Raw genomic sequence first — 20,618 nt, 5'->3', positions numbered from 1 at the left:
GTGCATATATCCTCCCACTCTTTTCTATTGCTGCCCCCGGCAACTACTCAGTTGGCCTATATGAAAAACCGTCACTGCTACAAGTAATGTAAATTCTTCTGACAATGACATACTTTGGGATTACTTACGCTGCTCTTTCAGTAGCTCCAAGTTTAGGTGTAGGCTGCTTTGTCTCTACAGGCAGCTGAGCAACCTTTTGCAGAGACTTTTAGGATCCTGATTGTAGTCTGATTGCAGAATGGACAGACTCTTTCCTCTGATTGAAACTGAGACATTCTACAAAAAAAATTGAAGGAAGTATGCAGTTGAGCATGTACTTGAATGCTTCTTTGTAGATTACCCTGTGGAGAGGTACCATTGGCATTGATCGTTTAGTGTGATGTTGATCCCAAAGAACATTTTAAATGAAGTACATTAATGAATAAGAGGAAAATACATTGAAATTTCTTGGTGTCTATGTTCACACACAGAGCACTGATTTTATTCTCAATATGAAAAGATTCCAGTTTTCCTGCTGACACGAATAAAATATCAGATTTTAAGTTTGCAGGGCCATTCACCTCTTAAATGTTTTTCACATTTTGTCATGTTAAACACACAAGATTAACAAAAAAATTGTGGATTTGTCACAGCTCCCACACAGTCCACACAGTCGAACATCAACTCTGTGGTTATGCCACAGATTATCTGGAGGAATTAAGTCTGGACTTTGACTTGGCCTTACTGACACACAAGGACACATTGTTCCAAACGTTTCTATTGTAACTCTGGCTGCCTGTTTATGGTCATTGTCTTGCTGGAAGCAGAACTTCCACCTCTGTCTCTCTTTTTCAGTCTCCATCCATTTTCTCATCTGACAAGTTATTCAGTCCCTCATGAAGAAAAGTATCCCCACAGTATGACGCCACCACCGCCACCTCCATGTTTCATTATTAGGACAGTGTGCTCAGGATAACGTGAAGTATTGCTTATTGCATATGTGCCAAAAGGTTACACTTTGTTCTCATCTATTTTTTCTTATGGTTTTAGGGTTACTGTAAGTTTGTTGCCTAATCTGTTTGAGCAGGAATTTACTATAATGTTTTATCACGCCTTTAAGTTTTCAGTGTTTTAAGAACAATCTTGCAGTCCACAGTTATTTATTTTTTTTTTACCACTCTAACTAATGCTTTGACTTTAAAAAACATAATAGGCAGGAACAGTTATTTTTCTCACTTTTGTTGTGATTCATATGTTAAAGTCTCTGCATTATTCATAAAAATGAACCAATCTTTTATTCCGATAAAAATGTTTTCCGATTTGGATTTTCATAAAGAGAAATGCCATCAGTGACCACTTAGTGCTTGGGAAGATAAGATGGACAGACAGGACGGGATAAAATGTCTGTTTCATAATTGCCCCTGTGGTATACTAGTGTGACAAGGTTGCTCATTCAAACATGAAGCCCACAGTTCAAATGCCTTTTGATTAATGGAGAAGAGAGCATGCCTGGAATAGATGTTACCACCCACAGGTAGAGGTCAGGGTCTTCTTCCAGCTTTGGTCCTCTATAGTAGGCCATCAGTGTGAATGAACATCCTGGCTTCTTTCATTATTCGCTGCTGCTCCACAGCCTTATCTCACGTCTCTCCCCTGAGGGGGCGGTGTGCTGTCACTGATTCACATTCCTCACAGGAATACAGCTTTTTTTTCATCTTAGGAACATGAGTTTCTTTAAACTAGTCTAGTACAATGAAGGCAGAAATCCTCACCCAACTTCTCAGATTGTTATTTGTGAAAATCTTCATATTCAGAAGATTTTCACAAAATCTTCAGTTTAGGAAATCACCTAAGCTGTAGGTTATTTTCTTTAAACTAACTTTCTTTATTTTAAGCTTTTTAATTGCCGTAAACAAATTATAGAAAAGTCAAGTAGACAAATTGATTTTCTTATATTATTTTTAGCATTTTACTTATGATGATTTAATGCTTCACCTGCCACTCGTGACTGCACGTCACTTTGTTTTGCCCATTGGTATTTTGCTTCTGATTTATTGACTGAATAGATGCTCATTTAAAATTTTTAGAATGGGTAATTTTATGATTTTGCTTTTCTAGCTCTAGACAACAGAACCAGTGTAAAATTATATCGATTTTACGATATTTCTAAAAAAAAAATTCCCACCCTCAGAAGGTATCAATTTTTCATCCGCGAGTATCGACACGTTAAACCACAGGGGTCCATTGGCTTATACCATCTTTTTGACATGTCTGGTTTGTGTCGCCATAGCAACAAGACTCCGCCTCCCCCAGTCTCACTTTCTATTTGTGCTTAAAGTGCACATTATAAACTACACATCAGTTTTTAACTATGTTAATAGGCCAAGTAAAATGGGAGTTATGCTAAAATAAGTAAACCATATTTTTCCAAATGTCAGAGAAATGTCAACAAACGGCTTTCCCGGTTACGTGAAAGGGAATGAGCTTCCAAATGTAAAAAACGAAACGCAACATTAGATTCTTTTGTTTTTGTAAATGTCACATCTTCAATAAATAACGATGGGCTGTATTTTGTTGCTAAGAAACGAAGTAAAGTTACGCAAGTAACCGTGAAAGAGAAGCGGGACGGAGTAGCGGCAAAAGCAGTGAGATCGCGAAATTAATGCAAAGTTTGGATATTGGAGTGACTAGTGGCATCCACTTCGTGATTTGTTTTTAACGTAGTGGTTTCTGTTCTGTATATAAAGGATTACCTGAAGAATGAACGCGCAGCTGGCAGTGGCGCTCTGTTTTGAGCTGGAAAACGAAGGGGGGAAACCTGCAGCTGGAGTCTGGGCACGGTGAGGATGGCCATGATGACGATGGAGGATCGATCATTCTTATTAGTAACTGACAAAGATTATCAGAGACTGAGAGTATGATGGGATCCTGGCAGTCTGAGAGGCAGATACTCAGAGATCCAAGCAGGGGAATGGCGGCGCTGCACAGCTGCAAGGAGTCGATCACTATGGGGTGATGCAGAGCCGCTGCCCCAGCAGTTAGTAGTAAACAGCTTACAGCCACGGCTAACTTCGGGAGCCAAGGTGGAAAAGTCATTTCCCTAGAGTCCAAAATACTTTTTTTACTCCAAAATACAGCCACAGTATGTCCAAAAGAAAAACATAAGTGCAATCATTTGCATGTTGAGAGTCTACCGAGGCTGATTATCTCCCCACTCAGCTCCTGGATCACTGTTGAAACTTTGAGTTTTATGTCAAATCCACATGAATTAAATGACAGAAATTAATTTTATCACTGCATCTTTGATTCATTTTGTACAGCTGTAGACTGTTAGACTCTGTCCAATCAGAGTCAGGTATTGTGTAGTTGGTGCTTTTAATCAGTTTTAAGTTAATTAAATCCAAGTCTATGGAACACAAAATGTCACTAAAATCACTCTGTCCTTCGAAAATCTTTCAGAAAATTGTAAAAGTGCATCGAATCATAGCAAATTGTATCATTTGCCAAATATCGTAATACATATTGTATTGTGACCAGAATATTTTATATCGTATCGTATTATATCATGAGATTATTGTATCGCTACATCCCTATTCTCAAACTGGGTTTAATCAAAATGCACAATAGAGTGTAAAAACTGCAATTGTTTTATTTTATGTTAACTTTTAACTTATTAGTTTTCACAAACTGTGCTTTAAAGAGAATGCCTTTATTTTAGGAAACTCTAGCCCTTATTTGATAAATCCAAGTGTTATGGAAAAGTGATGATCTCATAAAATATGTAAGCAAAAAATCAGAAGCAATGTCAGCGTTTTGTTGTTTTGCAATAAAATATACAAGACCTAAATACTTTATTCATAATTTCTAAATTAATTATTTGTACCCTAATGTCAAGAATGCTATAATTTGGAAGCAACCTGTGAAACACTCTTGTGGTCCCTGAATGGGACATAGCTCACAAAGAAAATTGATCAATAGATGACCCAAAGTTAACTCCACGTTTGCAACAGAAAGAAAATCAGAGAATCATTCAGTTCAGTGTGCTAATTCAGAACATTTTTATATCACCAAAATGTCTCTGTCTTGGAGAGTTTTAAACTTTATAAATCATAATTTTCACCACTTATACAGTTAAATAAGAGCCCTAAAAATATTTCACCAATATATTATTTTCTAGTAGCATATATGTATGTGACCTTATCATTTTCTCATACTTCAGTATCTGGCATCATGGTCTACCTGTCACAAATTACCTTCAGTCTCGTATGGCTCAGGCATTTAATGGCTCCCCTGGGGATCTCTCATCCATAGAAACTACTCTAAAGAAACAGGAACTATGAAAGTTTTCATAGTTCCTGTCACTATTGAAGGAAGTCACTTATTTTTTCTGCCATTAACAAAGATACGATAACACAGAGAAGGCTCTCAAACAACACTAACTCTAAAGGTTGAGCTTAATGATGTATATATTTACACATAGGTAAAAGCAGATAAAATGGAAAATTAATTAACCTATGTTTTTTCTCCTCCATTTGATTTATTAGTGAGGGTCCATTTGAAAATATGGTATGAGTTTATGAGGTAGGAGTTTATATGTTTCTTACTACTTCCTACTCCTTTATGAGCTTGTTAAGATAATTGTGATACAAAAATATATGTTGTTTGCATTCCTTGGTCATGTGTGATTTTATACTTCTGTTGTGTTCAAAATAAATAAATAAATAAATAAATACATAAATATGTTTTCAACTAGGACAATTAGTTTAGCACAGGATCTAGTTGTGGAACAGGATTCAACAAGTCATCAGATAGCAAGCATGTATTCAGCAGGACCTTCTTGAAAAGTTTCTCATAATTGGACTGAACAATGTAAAATGTAAGCATTCAACTTGAGAAATGTGTATTTGATCATGTTTTGCTCAGATACATTTAATTGTTCAGAAAAAACTTTTTCTACTTAAACGTCTTCGCACTAGCTTTTTGGATAAATGGTGCAGTTTTAATACTGCCAGATGTGAAGCCATCGTTTAACCAACTGGAAGAGGCACCTTCAAGCGTCAGCTGTGTTGGGAGTGCCCCTGACCTTGAATCCAATGAATCTCTCAAACCCCGCAGGGCATTTACTCTGTGCCTGACCTCTTACTGTCCCTGGAAGGTACAAGCTGTAATTCTCCAACTAAATCAATAAAAGTGTCATCTTTTTATTGCTGCTCATAAAGCAATCGCCCAGGACTAACTTAATTGTATTTGAGGCAATCAACAAGAGTTTTATAATCTTTATAGGCTTTCATATCTGTTTCTAAACCCAAAGCTTAGATGAGAAATCCATGATCCAGACTTTGGATACACACAATTTCCCTGACTTTCCAAAATTGGGTTTTGGAGATTAAAGTCAATTAATCAAATGGCCATGGAGGTTTTGAAGTCTTATTGATGTTGCATGCTATTTGAAGGGACAGGATTTTTTTTGTATTTGTTTTTATAGTATATAGTACATATAAGTTGTACATGGTCTGCAGTAGATGGCCATCAGAGCATTTTCAAAAAACATACTATGTGGGAATGATTCACACCTACCATTTTATATGGTGCATGTTCTACGTCAAGTTTCGAAATGGTGAAGCGAGGTTATGGCAAATTAACACAGCGTAAAAACTGACAATAGAGTGTTTGTCCATCTGCAAGAAATCCCTTCTGCATCTTTAAACTGATACTGTGTTGACTACTGTTTACTGTTGTTAAGACACTAATTATTTATAAGTAACTTAAGTTACACCATAGCATTATGCAAGTGGATCAGCCAGGCCCTGTAGTTTTTTATTCATGGGGCTGATTCTTTGAGTGTTTGTGAGATGTTTAAAATTTCAACTCTTGGGGTTCTGTGGTGGCACAGGGGCAAAGCACGACCCATGTATTGACACCTTAGTCCTCGTGGTGGTGGTCGTAGGTTCAATTCTTGGCCTGGCAACATTTGGCGCATGTCTTCCCCTCTCTGATTACCCTGTTTCCTGTCGAACTACTTTTAAATAGAGACCACTAGAGCCAACAAAACCTTTTTTTTTTTTTTTTTTATAAAATTTCAACTCTTCACAAAATTAGATAAATTCTTCTTCACGCAAACAGATCATAATATGCAAAATCTGGCAAAATATAAGAGTGAGAGACTTGACTAGCTATTTTTCAAATTACTTAGAATTGTTTTGTTGGTTATCTTAAGGGGAATGCCTTTAGTAATTAAAAACTTATTCCTGAGATTCATCACAGTCATTAAAATCCCAGGTATTTTAGTGAGGATGTCTTATTCCCAGAAGCTTCAAAGACAGAGATTAATAATAAGCTATTTTTTGTTTTAGAGATCTTTTAAAATCTTAGTCAAATGTGAAAGACTTTTTAAGTCTCTAAGTCGCGTTGATCCAATTTGTTTCTTTTTTTCTGTTGCCGTCTTTCCCTATGATGATATTTAATCCTTGAGAAAGCAGGGTTGACAATGATGATCATAACTGTTGAGTCTGCTTCGAGGCGGCAGCCAAAGAGCCACTGGCCTGTTTTTAGACCATCAAGTCTCATCTGCCTCTCTTGTCCTGCAGGACGGCACATTTCAGTCCTAGCAGCCCAAACACAAACACGCATAAAGAGAGGTTTAGCTGATGTGTGTTGACTTCATGATGAGCTATAGGGAAAAGATGGCACGTTTTCTCACACCACATGTTGAGACTGAGACCAGAAGAAGGAAGAGGAAGGAAATAGAGTTGTTTGTCAGATAATTAAGTCTTTAAGGCCAGTAGTGAGTTTTGAAATTGATGAGAGGAATAATCTCCAAGATATTTAGTCATTTCCTCAGTGAGTAAAGAGATGAATTGCTGTCTTCTATAGATGAAACCTTCTATTTTCCACACGTCATTTTGCTCAATATTGTTTGTTGTCTTGTCAGCTGGCATGTGAGACTACAGTAAATCTAAAATGACAGAAAATAAACAAATTCCAAATACTGATTAGAATTCAATTACATGGACTTTTAACTCAATCAAAAATAAATAATAGTAATCATTTAAAGGGAAATAATTAAGGACTGATCGAGCTGTCACACCTCTATCAGGCAGATTTTGTATTACATTTTGTAAGGGAAATCCCTCTCAACATCATGGTTCCTTAAATGCTGAGACAAAGTTAGCTTACAAGAACTGGTGGTGTTCTTATATATGGGTTAATCTGAATTGATATTGGTGCAATACAACAGTATTACACTTAAATGTGTTTCTGAAACTGTGAACCCCTAATGAATACTGGTGAGTAATGGTTACAACATTTGTCTTCTGAACTTTAGATGGCACAAATCTGTTGAGATTCCTGTTTAAATTTCTCCTTCTGCCCACGATCCACCAATGAAATCTTGCCTTTCTAGTCTTTGTTCTCTACACTACCTGTGTGTTTTATTGCTGGTGAATTTCCTGAAAGACCTTTATGAAATGAGGATTTGAAACAAAATAGCAGAACAAATTTAAACAGTTGACAGCATACAATACCAAGTTGGAGATAAACTATACTTAAGGGTAAATTGATTAATTTTTACAAAAAGCTAACCCTTATATCTATAGCTTCTATTGCGGTATAGCTTGGGCACTGCCTTCCTATGCAATTCCTCTTGATTCTCATCTCCTTCTAATGGAACTTATTGACCTTGATTTCTCCGGTTTCATTTCAATGGAGCCAACCAGTGAACAGATGAAGGAGGTGTAAACAATGGCAAGGATGTCGTTTGGCTAGGCTCTACAGTTTGTACTGTGGAGCATGTTGTTCACAACACACACAACTTCCGGTAACCTTCCCTGAGCGGCTTCCTTCGCGGTCCAGTTGGTGCATTACATACATCGCAGCCAAACCTTATTGATTAGGTAAAATCAGATCTAATCTTTTAAAACTAACAGAGTCTATGTCTCTAGCAAACAATTATTTTTCATTAGCCAAGGGTCCAGACCTTCTACACGAAGCAAAGCATCAAACAAGGCACTGGTTTTTACAACAGTAAAACTCTGTGTTTGCTGCTCGGTAAACACAGAGTACATAAACTGACTTTCATAAACTTTATTTAACTTTATTTATAAAATGTAAGCACTAGCATCACTTAAGGAAGTTTTGTTAACGTAAGCGAAATGTTTGCCTGGTGTTTACAAAGACCAAAATATTTGCTACCAAGAATGTAGTATAAATTACCATCTAGTTTTGAATTTCATGTCAACAATAGAAGGGCTGATAAGAAATGACCCAGATTTCTCATGCACTAAAAGCTTTGAAATACATCAAAGGGCAACATTTTAGATATCAAAAGAAGGTGGCATTGAAATGCTATATATAAAAAAACAGATTTGGTAACCAAAACCCCTGCAGGGAAGGACATCATTTAGTAAACATTTCAGCTTGAAATCAAATAAAAAGATGAAATATAAAATTTGAAAATATCATCTTTTTACTTTAAAACTTTTTTTTACTTTTAAACTTTGACTGCTTGCAGAATAATACCTAGATTTCCTGAATGACATATTATGACTGTAAACAATATGACAACATTACTTAGATAGCCAACTTGGTGTTATTTACAGATTAGTGTGTTGTTTCAAGGTCTTGAGACTTCATTTCACTCAGTGTTTTCTCTTTTTTGAAGCCAATACTTGTCAGTCGCAACATATTCAGAAATATTTAACAACACCAAGACATTTAGGCTCTTATTAGGAACAATTTTTTTTCAAGAAAAAAAGGAGTTTGTAGCAGTGTTTGCTTGGATAATAAATAATTAGTGAGTAGACCTGCCAAGAAGTGTTTGCTTTAAGTGATACTTTTCAGACCAGAAAGTGAAGTTGTACAATAGATTGTTCCTTAAAAGTCACTGACTGAGAGCCAGAAATGTTATTAATCTCACAAACATTGATGTCTAAGGACTTGTTCCTCAAGTACACATTTGACTGCCAATGAGTTTGTCAGTAGTCCTTTGAATTATGTGATTTCCTTTTTTAAACTGTTATCAGATACCCCATGTGAGTTAAGAAATTAGCTTGATTGTCATGCTTAAATGTTGTGTTCATCTCTGATAGGTGTAGTTGGTGCTAACTTAAGTTGTTAGCCTTGTTATGCTAGAAAATGTATTTTTCACAGCCATTGCATCACTAAATAAAATAACTTAAGCAATGCTAAAAAAGGTCTAAAAATCAACCACTGTTCACTTTTGCTCTGCTGTGAGAGAAGTTTGACTGACAGACCAACCCAGCACATTGACAATAATTCAGCCCACAAGAAATCTGACTTTCTTGCTACATTTAGCAACATTTCAGACAAAAGAAAATTTGGCATCTGTCAAACTTGTAATTGGCAGGTCAGATTTTTTTAAAGATCATAATCGACAATAGGCCAGAAAACTGCAATCAGTGCAGGTCTAGCTGTCAGCTTTGCTTCTGCTTTTTCTTACATCTTTTGTAGCTCTCTTTTTTGCAGTTATTTCTAATGCCAGAAATTGACTCATGTTGATTTTTCACGTTAGTCTTCAGTCCTTCCAGTCTTGAGATCAGACTCTTGCACATAATGCTGGAGGTCTCTTGTCTCATGAATTATTGATTATTAGTGATCATCAGTGAAATCTCTAAATGAAAAATCTACAGGTTCCTCCACTAAAGGGGTTTATACTTATAGATGGATATTACGCAGATGAAACTTTATAATGCCGTACACTGATATAACAAGTTATAGTTTTAATAAAGTAAATCTTATCAGTTATGCAAACTATAATCTTGCTCATATCCTATTTTATTTTTTTGTGTGTGCATGCGTGTGTGTGTCTGCTGATAGAATGCCAGACTGCTTTTCTCTCCTGCTCATTATCTAACCAAGTTCAAGGAGATCAGTGCTGATTTGCATTGGGAGACTCAGAGCTTCAGGCTCAGCAGCAACCAGGTGATTCATATTGTGTTCTACAAAATCTTTTGCAAAGAGTAGATTAAATACTATCAATCCACCAAGACCGGCTCAGCCACAGGAAATTGAGCTATGTGGCTGATTTGAGCCTTTTTTTCCTCCCCAGATCTCCTGAGAATAAACACATTTGTCACATAAGCCGTGGCAACAGCTGAAGTATGTACAGTTACTTAAATAAAATGACCTGACATAAAAAAAATCTTAAGTTACACTTAGAACATGCGTATGAAAAACATACATTGTAAAATGAACAAAAAAAAACCATTTTCCCTTTTGGTCTTTTATTGTTTAAGTAGGAAATGTTACATTTGAGATTTCAGTCATGTTTATCTTTAAAGGGGGGTGAATGGCATTATGTAAAATAAAGATTTTTAAACATTTTTATATCATGTTACAATCGCTAACTTTTCATCAAAAGCATACAAGGAGTGTTGCTTTGATTCTTTCATGCATGTATAAGAAATCATTTAATTTCCAGTAGCAGCCATTCAGAATACAAAAACTCTCATCCAATCTATTTCCACAAAGCTGCTCCTTGAATCTCCCACAACTCCTCCAGACTAGCGGCAGCAGCAGTTAGCAAACATGTTGCCATTTGTGCTACATAAATAAATGTAACTAAATTAAAATAAGCCTTAATTTAAAATGTACTTTCTACTCAATTTTCTTTGACTCTCTTGGTCTCACTTGTGCAAAAATTTTAAATCTGCCTTTCCCCAGATATTGAGATCTTCATACCGACTGGTATCTACTTTAGGAAGACGATGACCACTCATAAGTTCTCACATTATAGATAGTTAAAAGAATAAAATGACATACATTTTAAGGATGGCAACATTTATAAGTGAGACCATAATTTCACTTTTAGTCATATTTATCTGTACTTCCATTGAGAAATGTCAGTTTATGATGAAAGGCAGGTTAAAGTTTATCACAAAGCATTTGACATCCCTTCTTCTTTTAGCTACGTGTAAACATCTAGCTCTCTCAGGCAGTAATCAACATTAAATCCAATCTTTATCATTCAGTCTTTGGCTACCACAAAGAGTAATCTATCATTTTGTTATAAATCACAGTTCGGATCGTCCTGCCTCTTTTCGCTATTCATTGATGGTTCATCACAGAGCTCATTCCTCTATAATACTTTTTGAACATTATGAAAGGCATGCAATAATTATGTAGGGCTAGTTTTGATTCTGTATAGAAACCGTACAGCTGAAGAAGACTGTAGCGCTTTGAACTTCCAGCCCGAAATGAACAGTTGATCTCTGAACGTGGAATGAGAATGAAATGAGATTGGCACTCCGGCAAAAGAATCTCATTTTGGCTTTGCACCGTAGCAGACTGAAAATTTTTCACCAATTCACATCAAGATTATATAAAACGGGTCCATCATAAACAAATCACATACCTTAGAGGAGCGAGAGGACTTACTGTTTAGTAAAATGCATTTCATAAAATTCCATTATATCTGGTTTGCCAGCGTGAAACAAGATCAGAAACAATGTGACAAAAGCTTTATAGCTAATTCAAGATCCAGCTCTTTTTTTTTTCCTGAGCATTGCGTGGTCTGACCTCTGGTTGAACTTACTAGGCCTCCCACTGCTGGACATTTTAAATAATTGAGTTGGATGCTTTGCAGTTGTGAATAAATTTTCTCACTGCAGAAGGCTAAAAATTATGTGAAAATAATCTTATAAACTTCACACAGTGATCTACGTCTCCTAATTACTTCTTCCATATCTTGGCTGGATTCTTCCTCTTTGACATTGTTGTTACATCCCTACATGTCACTTTTGTCTCATTCTTTGCAACTTGCATTTCTTGGTGGTCAGTAAAATATGTGCATTGGGCTAGCAGTGTGTGTTTCCTCTTTACTTGCTTATTGAATATGGAGCCCATGAGGGTTGATTACCTACATCTGGTAACAATGGAGGATTTCTGTTCCGTCCTGAATGATAAAACTCTCTTACTTCAAGTTTGTGAACTTGAGGCATTCCTTTGAGCTAATGATCTGTGCACTGTCAATCATTTCTACCCCTCAACACTTTTCAGTAATTATACTGACTTCTATTCCTATTTTACTCAGACAGACACGTCCACCAAGCCTTATTAAACCCACCTAAAAATCAGGGATGTTCTCATTGCAAGGTTTATTTTTTTTTTCATAAATAAGTTAACTGAGACAATCTGTGTGAAGATTTTGAGATGGGATCAAACATGTGATTTCTTCTGTTTTTCCTTTTAGGAGAGGAAACTATGTGCCTTCCCATTTATTGAGACTTTCCACTCAGATTACATCAACTACATGGTTCCTCTGTGTCGCCAGATGGACTTCTTTGTGCCAGAACTCACAGAGCAGGTCAAAACAGACGGGAAAGACGAGGACTCTGATGAGGACAGAGGAACTGACATTACAGGTAAACCATCACACATCTTCTGACACTGTCAATTATTGTACAGGGGGAAACGAAACAAAACAAAATACCACTTTTTGTGTCTGACAGGCAGAAATTTCAAAACTGATGGGTAGTTTTGAAACTATCTTAAAGGAGAGTTAACTCATTGTGAAAATCTTGCTTTTGCTGACCTCCAGTGGTTTAACTTTTCACAGGTGTATATCAGAGCTTCTGGCAACACCCTAACACACCCTTCACTGAGAACTGGAAGGACTTTACTCTATAAAACACCAAAACAGGCTTATGACGCTATATGATCACTGTAAAGTCAATCAATCTGAAACAGTTTCTGGTTTTCTTAAGAAGATAAATGTGCCAACTTTTATTTTGTCTGATGCTACTTTGACTCTACCTCATCCTCTGATCACTGAGAGCAAGTGACATGAGTGTGTAATTGTTCTGTCATTACAACTATGCGTCTCCACATGCTGTGTCCCCTCTACTGCCATCTCGCTCGACTTGAAAACTCATGACATGGCAGTATTGATTTTTCCGATGTACAGATTACAAAAGAAAGAAAATAATGTTGGGATCAACTAAAATGCAGTGACACCTATAGCAACTGTGTTAAAATAACACTCTCGAGACACATTTAGCTGGCGGCAAATATTTCCAGAGCCAAAAGTATTCACGCTCTTTGAACCCTTTTGCATTTTGCGGCATCATCGTCTCAGACGTTGCAGCAGTTCTGTGAGGCCCTCAGAGGTTTTTAGAGAACATTAGTGAACAAACAACCCGATGAAGAACAAAGAACACAACAGACTGGTCAGGGAGAAAGTTGTGGGGATGCTTAAGCTATTACATGGCAGTCCACCTATGCTGACAGCTTAATTAAAGAGAGCATTAATCAAAGACTCAGTCAAGATTCCCCTGGTAACTCTGAACGTGATACAGAGCTCAGGTCTGAGACTGTGTCGACTTAACAACTATCAGTCAGGCACTCCAAACATCTGGTTTGGGAGACGAGAAGAAAGCGACTGTTCAAAAAAATAATACTTGACGTTTTCCTCAGGGTATGTTGGGGACACGTCACCCACTGCAACATAGTGATGGCAGCATCATGCTGTGGAGATCCTTTTCTTCAGCTGGTCATAGTTGTTGGAGAAATGAATAGTTATGTAGAGGTGATAAGAATAGTACAATAATTCAGACCCACACAGTCTCACATCAACATGTGCTTGTTTCAGACTTTTATTCATTTGTTGTTGTTTTTTTTATTGGAGTTTTTAAGCATATTTTTGTTTCTTAAACTATCTTAAACATTTATATCAAATGTTATTTTGTGACATTCGGTGAAAGTGCTCAGGTCACATTTCTACATGCACACTATATTCATAATACTTCAACTCCAATGGAAAATAAACATGACAAATGTGTATTTTATTTAAAGGAGAATGTTCTCTTTAATTTCACAAATTTAAAATCCTTAGTTGGTATTCTTAATATTCGGGGTTTTCAATAATAATTCAGGAGGAGTGAAACTCTGTGTATGGCCCACTGCAGCTCCCCGCTCTGCGTGTCTCCGCTCACCTGCAGGTCACACACCGCTGTGTGTGTGGGACAGACCCAAGGAAAGCAAAGAGCGCAGCTTAGCACAGCGTCTTTGATAATGATGCTTCTGAAATCAAGGCGCTGACTTGATGAAGCAGGAGAGCAACTTTTTCTGAAAGTTCTGTTTGCAGACGAGGAACTGAAGAAGGTTTAGTGGGAATAGAAACAATAATGTCTGTAAAAAATATGATACTTTTGCAAAGCAATAGGACCCCAACTGGGGGCTTTTTGCACTTTGCCTCTCTGGTAATTATTAGGTTTATAGGTCCTTTGATGCTTTTTCGTTTTTACAATTTCTCATTCAGTATAGTATAGTCTTGTTCATGCAGCTGTACAGCATATTAAATTCTGTATATCTAATAGAATTGAATATAACTGTGTATGAGGCACTATTTCACACAATAGCTGCTTTTAGACTGCTGGTCCCATTCAGGATAACACTATTTGTGTCCAGCTTGGCAGTTAATATTGTTATTTTATTACCTCTTTATCACAGTGCAGGCTGTTTATCACCCTTTGAAGTTTCCACTCAAATACTGAACAAAGCAAATAGATCCTCTATCGTCTGAAATAAATTGTTTTTTAAACTGTCTTTTTAACCTCATTCTTGAGCGCTGTGTGTTTCACTGTAAGACCACCTCAAACCAGAGGTAACCTTCTGGTCCAGTGAGATTTTCCAGTGGGAGCCGAACTGGATTCCTGGAAGAGACTGTGGAAATGGTTTTGGCCCTGGCTTTCACCCCCTGTGCCTGTTTTTGTTCTAATGACGGAACAATTTGTTTCAGTGTGAGTAAATTCTGTTCTCGTCCATAGGCTCTGAGAGTCTTGTGCATAAAAATACACACAGTAACCAAGAGCGACGTTTTCAGGAAAATAATAGAGCAGTGGTTTCTCAGAGGAGAGCCAGAATCCATGCCAAGGCTATACAGATGCTGCTGGCGCATCCAGCTTGATCAAGATAGAAAAAATTGAAAACTTTTTAGTTCTGTTCAGTGTTCAAGCAGTCATGATACAACAGAAAAATCTTGGTTTATCCTCTTTGAAAGGTTACATGAGCCAACGTGAATTCCTGAGAATAACGTAATGTAAAATAAAGTAATGTTTTTGATAAGGGGCTTTTGTATGTTTGGTGGAGTTTTAGCAATGATATATATTATATCATGTAGGAAGTTAAGGAGTCTCTCATGGCAGTATTTCTAAAAATAAAACTTTAAATTGTTTTTCACTATTAGAGCATTTTCCCCCTCATATTTCTTAATGAGTGTCTATGGTTTGCATAATTTGACATGGAGCAGAAACATACTTCTGTGTCTGCAGATTTTTGTCTTTATTTGACTGCAGTAGCACAATACCTAAGAAATATGGTATTGTAAGAATCAAACTTATTTTTGACAGTAAACTTACTTTCTGTGCATTATTATGTGATTTTTTATTTTATTTTATTTTTTTTACTTTAAACATACCAGCACAAATATACCAGCAAAACTTTGCCTGCAAATATGGTGACCTTCTGTTCACTCCGGCCGAAGCAGTTAGCAAAATTTGAAGTCAATGAACTTTTAGCCAGTTAAATTACACACATCCGATCAAATGGACAAACCATTAGCTGCTCACCACAGCTAAAGAACAAACAAAAACTTTAAGTACAGAGATGTGGGGTTTAATTAATACGTTTTGTATCAGTTTGTGGTTATGCTATGTGGAAAAAATTTACTTTCATCAAAACTACCAATAAAGGCACAAAAGGAAATCTTCAGGAAACTTTCATTAAATATTTTAATTAGGAGCATACAGATTCAATGTCCATGTGTAAATTGTAGTAATTAGCATAAATAGCCCTAGCCTACATCTGCTTCACTGAATGTGATCAATCGGTTCAGCATTGCCCACCAGCTGTGAGGAATTGATGCGATCATGTCAAAAGCATGGCTGCATCAGCTCTAATAAGAAACATACGTTTTGGTTTCCTGCAGCTTCCCCAGTGAGTCCAGAATTGATTGAATTTCCTCCTCAACGTCTTCGCTGCTGATGGAGAAGCAGTTGTTTTAATATATTGTGAAAACTTCGTCCAAAAAAAATCTGTGGCTGTTTTGGTTGAGGTAATTAAAGATTTAAATGTGTTTTTGTTTTTTTGTTTTTAATGTGGCGAAAATAGGATATAAAAAATGCAGCATTTTTGTTAAAACTACTGTTGTTACTCGAATGATTCTGAATATACATAATTTCATCCAAATATAGGGCAGTCAACAACAACATGGTTCTTTGCTCACCATGTTGCTTTGGACTACATCTTTTGGTCATTCTGGGATTTTAAAATCATGACAAAGATTTGTTTGAGTAACTCATATTTTATGTAAACAAAATAACTTTCCTGACCCAAAGCTCAGTTCACAAACATGTAATCTATTTCATTGCTTTAGGACTTTTCTAAAATGATATGTTCCAGCGCCTGGAAATTTAAAGTGCTTGAATTCAGATGTTAGAAATGACACTGTTTCTCACACTGTTTGCAGAATATTTAAGTGAAGCTTCACAGGTTTAGATTCTGTTTGACACTACCATCGACTCTACATTTGTTTCTTTAAAAATATGATTATTACTCGTCACATTTTTCTTGATATGGTGGGATTGTTACATAATTGGGTGGTGAGCTCCATGTGGTTTCTTGCTGCAGAACAAATTTCCCTATGGGTATAAATAAAGGTTCTTGGACCTGGAGGAGCAAATACGTGATGTTAAAAAATACATTTTGCACCACATAAGTTAGTGGCACTTTACAGACGTGTGCTGGATTAAAATTTTCCCAAACTTTTTTGTGTGACTGGGTTTTTCATTCTCATAGTGTGCTTGTCTTGAGTAAAAATATTGCAATATGATGAAGTTATGACAAAAAGTTCTGACAGTAATCGCTTTTATGGTTTATAAAAGCTGTAAATAGAGAGTAAAGGTAGTAATTTCTACAAAATAAAAATTGGCTTTTGACACACAGACATGAAAAAATCCAGAATTAACACCCATTTAGTTTGTAGTAATTTCCAGTGGCTTAGGATGAAGATTATTACATTTTTTGTTATAACAACAACACAAAGTTATAGTATAACAAGAAAAAGCTGTTATACTCTGTTACTGAGTAACAGAAGTTATTTTCATTTTTCAGTCATCTGACCGAGCAGCAACAGGTGCTGGAGCGGCAGCACTCTGTTACTTTAGGCTCCATACGGTTGTAAAAGTATATGGAGTCGCCCTAACATTTTCTCTAGTATCTCATTGAAATAACTCTAAACCGTGGTTGTGGTGAGATGAAACATGTTGGTAGTTAAATAAAAAAACTTTTAAAACCTTTGTTAACAATAAGCAATTCATTGCTTCCTTCATAATTAGTTTATTGCCAGGCTGCCAGGTAGACCTCACAGGACACATTAGCAGATTTAGACAAATGGTTTATTACCCAGAAGTCCCTAAATGAGGATCCCTAAACGCTCCTGCCACAAGATCGGTGTTCATAAACAAGATGATCCATCTATTTTAGCACTTCCTAATTTCTGTTTATATATTTCATGTTGGACTTGTCTCACCATCCGCTCCGATTCTGCAAACTCTTTCACCATGTCTCAGCTGTTTCTGTAACTAATTACCACCTTTAAAAAACCCCTCTCCTCTGTTTCAGCAGTTTGAAGAACAAGACCTTGATCCGCTGCTAATAATCCCAATGGGTCCAATTTAGCAATTCATTTAGGCAAATGTTTTCCAAGAGACTTCCGCTGGCTTCTACCACTACACAAATTTTTAAGGGTTGCATGATGATTTTGAAAGTGTGGAAGTTGTCCGGCATGCCAAGCATCTTCCTTGAAGGTGCTGATCCAAAGAAATTAGCCTAAAAAGGCCAATTAAAACCCATGCAGTTCCTTACAGTTCAGTGTTACTTATCATATGAAATGAGTCTCAATGGAGTTTCCATGTTATTGGAATCAAAACACAACCCCTCCACATGCAGTTCAAGCCAGGACCACTACCAAAAAAAAATCACATTTCTCCCATTTCTTGTCCTCCCAGGACCCATCTCGTAGGTTTTTGTCTGGACTTGCAACCCAATCGTCAGATATTATAAATAACCTATATGAAGTCCACACTTCTACACTGCTGGCGGGATCACATCTGCTGGACGTGATAATTAAATTGGTGAAGATTCAAACAAATGATAAAAAGAAATGGCTGACCTTAGGGAGCATCTCGGAGACTCTATGTTTATTGTATTTCTGTCCCTAATGACGCATTTCAGTGCCAGCCCACGCAGACGTGCGCCTGATGCTTATTGGGAGTGTAAAGGCAGAAAGAAAGGGATGAGCATGGTGTCCGGTGGGAGAGCAAAGTCAAGTCAGGATTTATCTGTCAAACGCATTTAACGTCAAGGCGGTCACTTTACTGGCAAAACACAGCAGGCCTGGATGAGAGTATGATGCATTAAAACAATAATGTATCTAACTACAACAAAATTAACTGAAAACCATATATTATTAGCTTGACCAGATATTTATTACAATAATGGAAACTTGGCTTTTTTCTGGTTTTCTTCACTCTTTTCTTCCACCCGTCTCTCTATTCAAAGAGACAGCTGGAGGTGCGACCGCTCAGTGATATTTGTTGTGTAGGTGGCAGGTATGATGTGCTCCTTACATTTCCCAGAGCTGACACTTACTCTGCTTTCATTTGCAATTTTAGAAAGTCCTCATGTTTTTCATTTGCCAGCTTTACTCCGTCCATCTCTCTCCAGGCCGTGGATTTGTTGGACACAGTTTATTTCTAACTTCCGTTTAATTCGTCATCCTGTCAACTTTTTTTTTTGCACATTTCCAGCTGTGCACATTCCAGCAACAACAATCTGGACCAATCGCTTAGATGAAAAAAGACCTTTAGCTTGGGGTAATGAATGATGTTTGGCTCTCAGTGAAATATAGATCAAAGGCTAGAAAAATATAGGCTTAGACAGAAAGCATTAGCACACTGATCATGTCGGTGAGGAAATCTCCATCTATTAAGCAAATGGATGCGTTCTGTGATTACAGATAAGTAACATGCAGAAGACTAGCCTAGCTGCAGCCAGCTGCTGAGAATGAAATGCACAATAAGGTTGAACAGTGTAAAACATGAGTCGTCTGGGGCGCTTTATCAGAAACAGATGTTTGTCTTTAAAGATTATCGTCTGTTTTATTTGAACTCAACTAACTGGTTACATTTCTCTGCTCTACAGTGTATTGCAAAAAAAAAATTGATACCCCTTGAATCATTTCATATTGTCTTCTAACGACTACAAATGCGTTGTGAATTTGTCTGACAGACTATTAAAATGTGTACAATTGTGAAGTGAAAGGAAATTGACAATTTTTCTTTAAAGTGTGACATATCTTTTTTTCCTCATCCATGAGTCAGCTCCAGGACTCTTGAGTTATGTCTCTGCCAACTTTGTACATCCTATGACTTAAATGTTTGTCAACTTTTTTTTTTTTTTTTTTTTTTGACTTTATTTATTTATTTATTTATGATTTTCAAGAATAAACAGGCAAATTAGAGGACAAAACAACAAGGATAAAAAAAAAAAAAAAAAAAAAAAACTAACCAGAGTCATCAAAACAAAAGTTCACAGAACAGAAAAATGTTTGTCAACTTTTCTTGCAAATTTGCTCATTTTTATTAAACTGGGACAATTTGTAGACATCAGTTTTCAAAGCATGTCACAGATTCTGAAAAGGATTTAGTCTTTACTTTGACTGGGCCATTCTACCTCATTAGTTAACTGTTAATAAAACCCCATTCTATTGCAGCTTACTTTTTGACACACAAATTGTTTTTTTAGTTTGTATTTGTTATGTTATTTTGTATGTCCTATATGGCTTGTAGCAAACTCAAAAAGCTATTTTCACTGTGTCCTCTTTAACGAAGGTCACACTTGTCAATTGCTAATAATTTTCCTTTGAACATATTGTTCCCTCACATGAGTTGTGGATTTCTGCAGCTCCTCCAGGGTTACAATGGGCCTTTTGGTCGTTTCTCTGACTAGTTTTCTTCTTCCCTGCTTATTCACTTTAGGTGGACAGCCATTTTTTTGCTTGCAGTGGAGTGTGTCTCACTTTGGGATGCTGTTTGCCAACTGAATATTGCCAACATCTGTGTGTAATTAAATTACACATATTGTAATTAAATTACTCACATTGTTAGGTGACAGGTTACTGCTGAAGAGGATTAGTTAAACTAGACTTTACTTAGGAGTATTGGTGTAATACAAATGCACTCTACACTTTTTAGATTTCTTTCAAAAACTGTGTATTCTCTTCCATCTTCTTAAAGGTTATGCGCTGTGTTGTGCTAATCTCTCATAAAATACAATATAGGTAACATTTTTTTCATAACAAGACAAAATGTAAAACATATTCAAGGAATACAGATGCTCTTGTGAAACTCTTCATATGTGGCTTTACTTTTCCAACACCATTATTTCTAAAATACATAAATGATGATATTGTATGGATTCATTTAACATCTGCACAGAATCACCTTCCTATGTGTGGTTTTAGTTAGATGTAAATCATCCAGTCCAAATATCGTGGTAATTGACACTCACATAGGTATTCTAATAAAACATTGACATGTTATCTTTGTCCATATGTAACTTAT

The 20,618-nt window shown here is 36.4% G+C and overlaps 1 protein-coding gene across 1 annotated transcript in view; it reads left to right on the top strand.

Annotated features, from left to right (window-relative positions):
- The window catches only part of tex264a (testis expressed 264, ER-phagy receptor a), a 72,110-nt gene that overhangs the window by 50,216 nt on the left and 1,276 nt on the right, over positions 1 to 20,618 (top strand). Inside the window, exon 3 of the mRNA XM_044122146.1 lies at positions 12,188 to 12,359. Within this exon, the coding sequence (XP_043978081.1) occupies positions 12,188 to 12,359 (172 nt within the window). The remainder of the gene's footprint in view (positions 1 to 12,187; positions 12,360 to 20,618) is intronic.

The sequence above is a fragment of the Gambusia affinis genome, linkage group LG07 (genome assembly GCF_019740435.1).
Source record: "Gambusia affinis linkage group LG07, SWU_Gaff_1.0, whole genome shotgun sequence".
In the NCBI taxonomy this organism is placed as follows: Eukaryota; Metazoa; Chordata; class Actinopteri; order Cyprinodontiformes; family Poeciliidae; genus Gambusia; species Gambusia affinis.
Note: the sequence above shows the minus strand (reverse complement) of the source record. Positions and strands in the feature narration are given on the sequence as shown.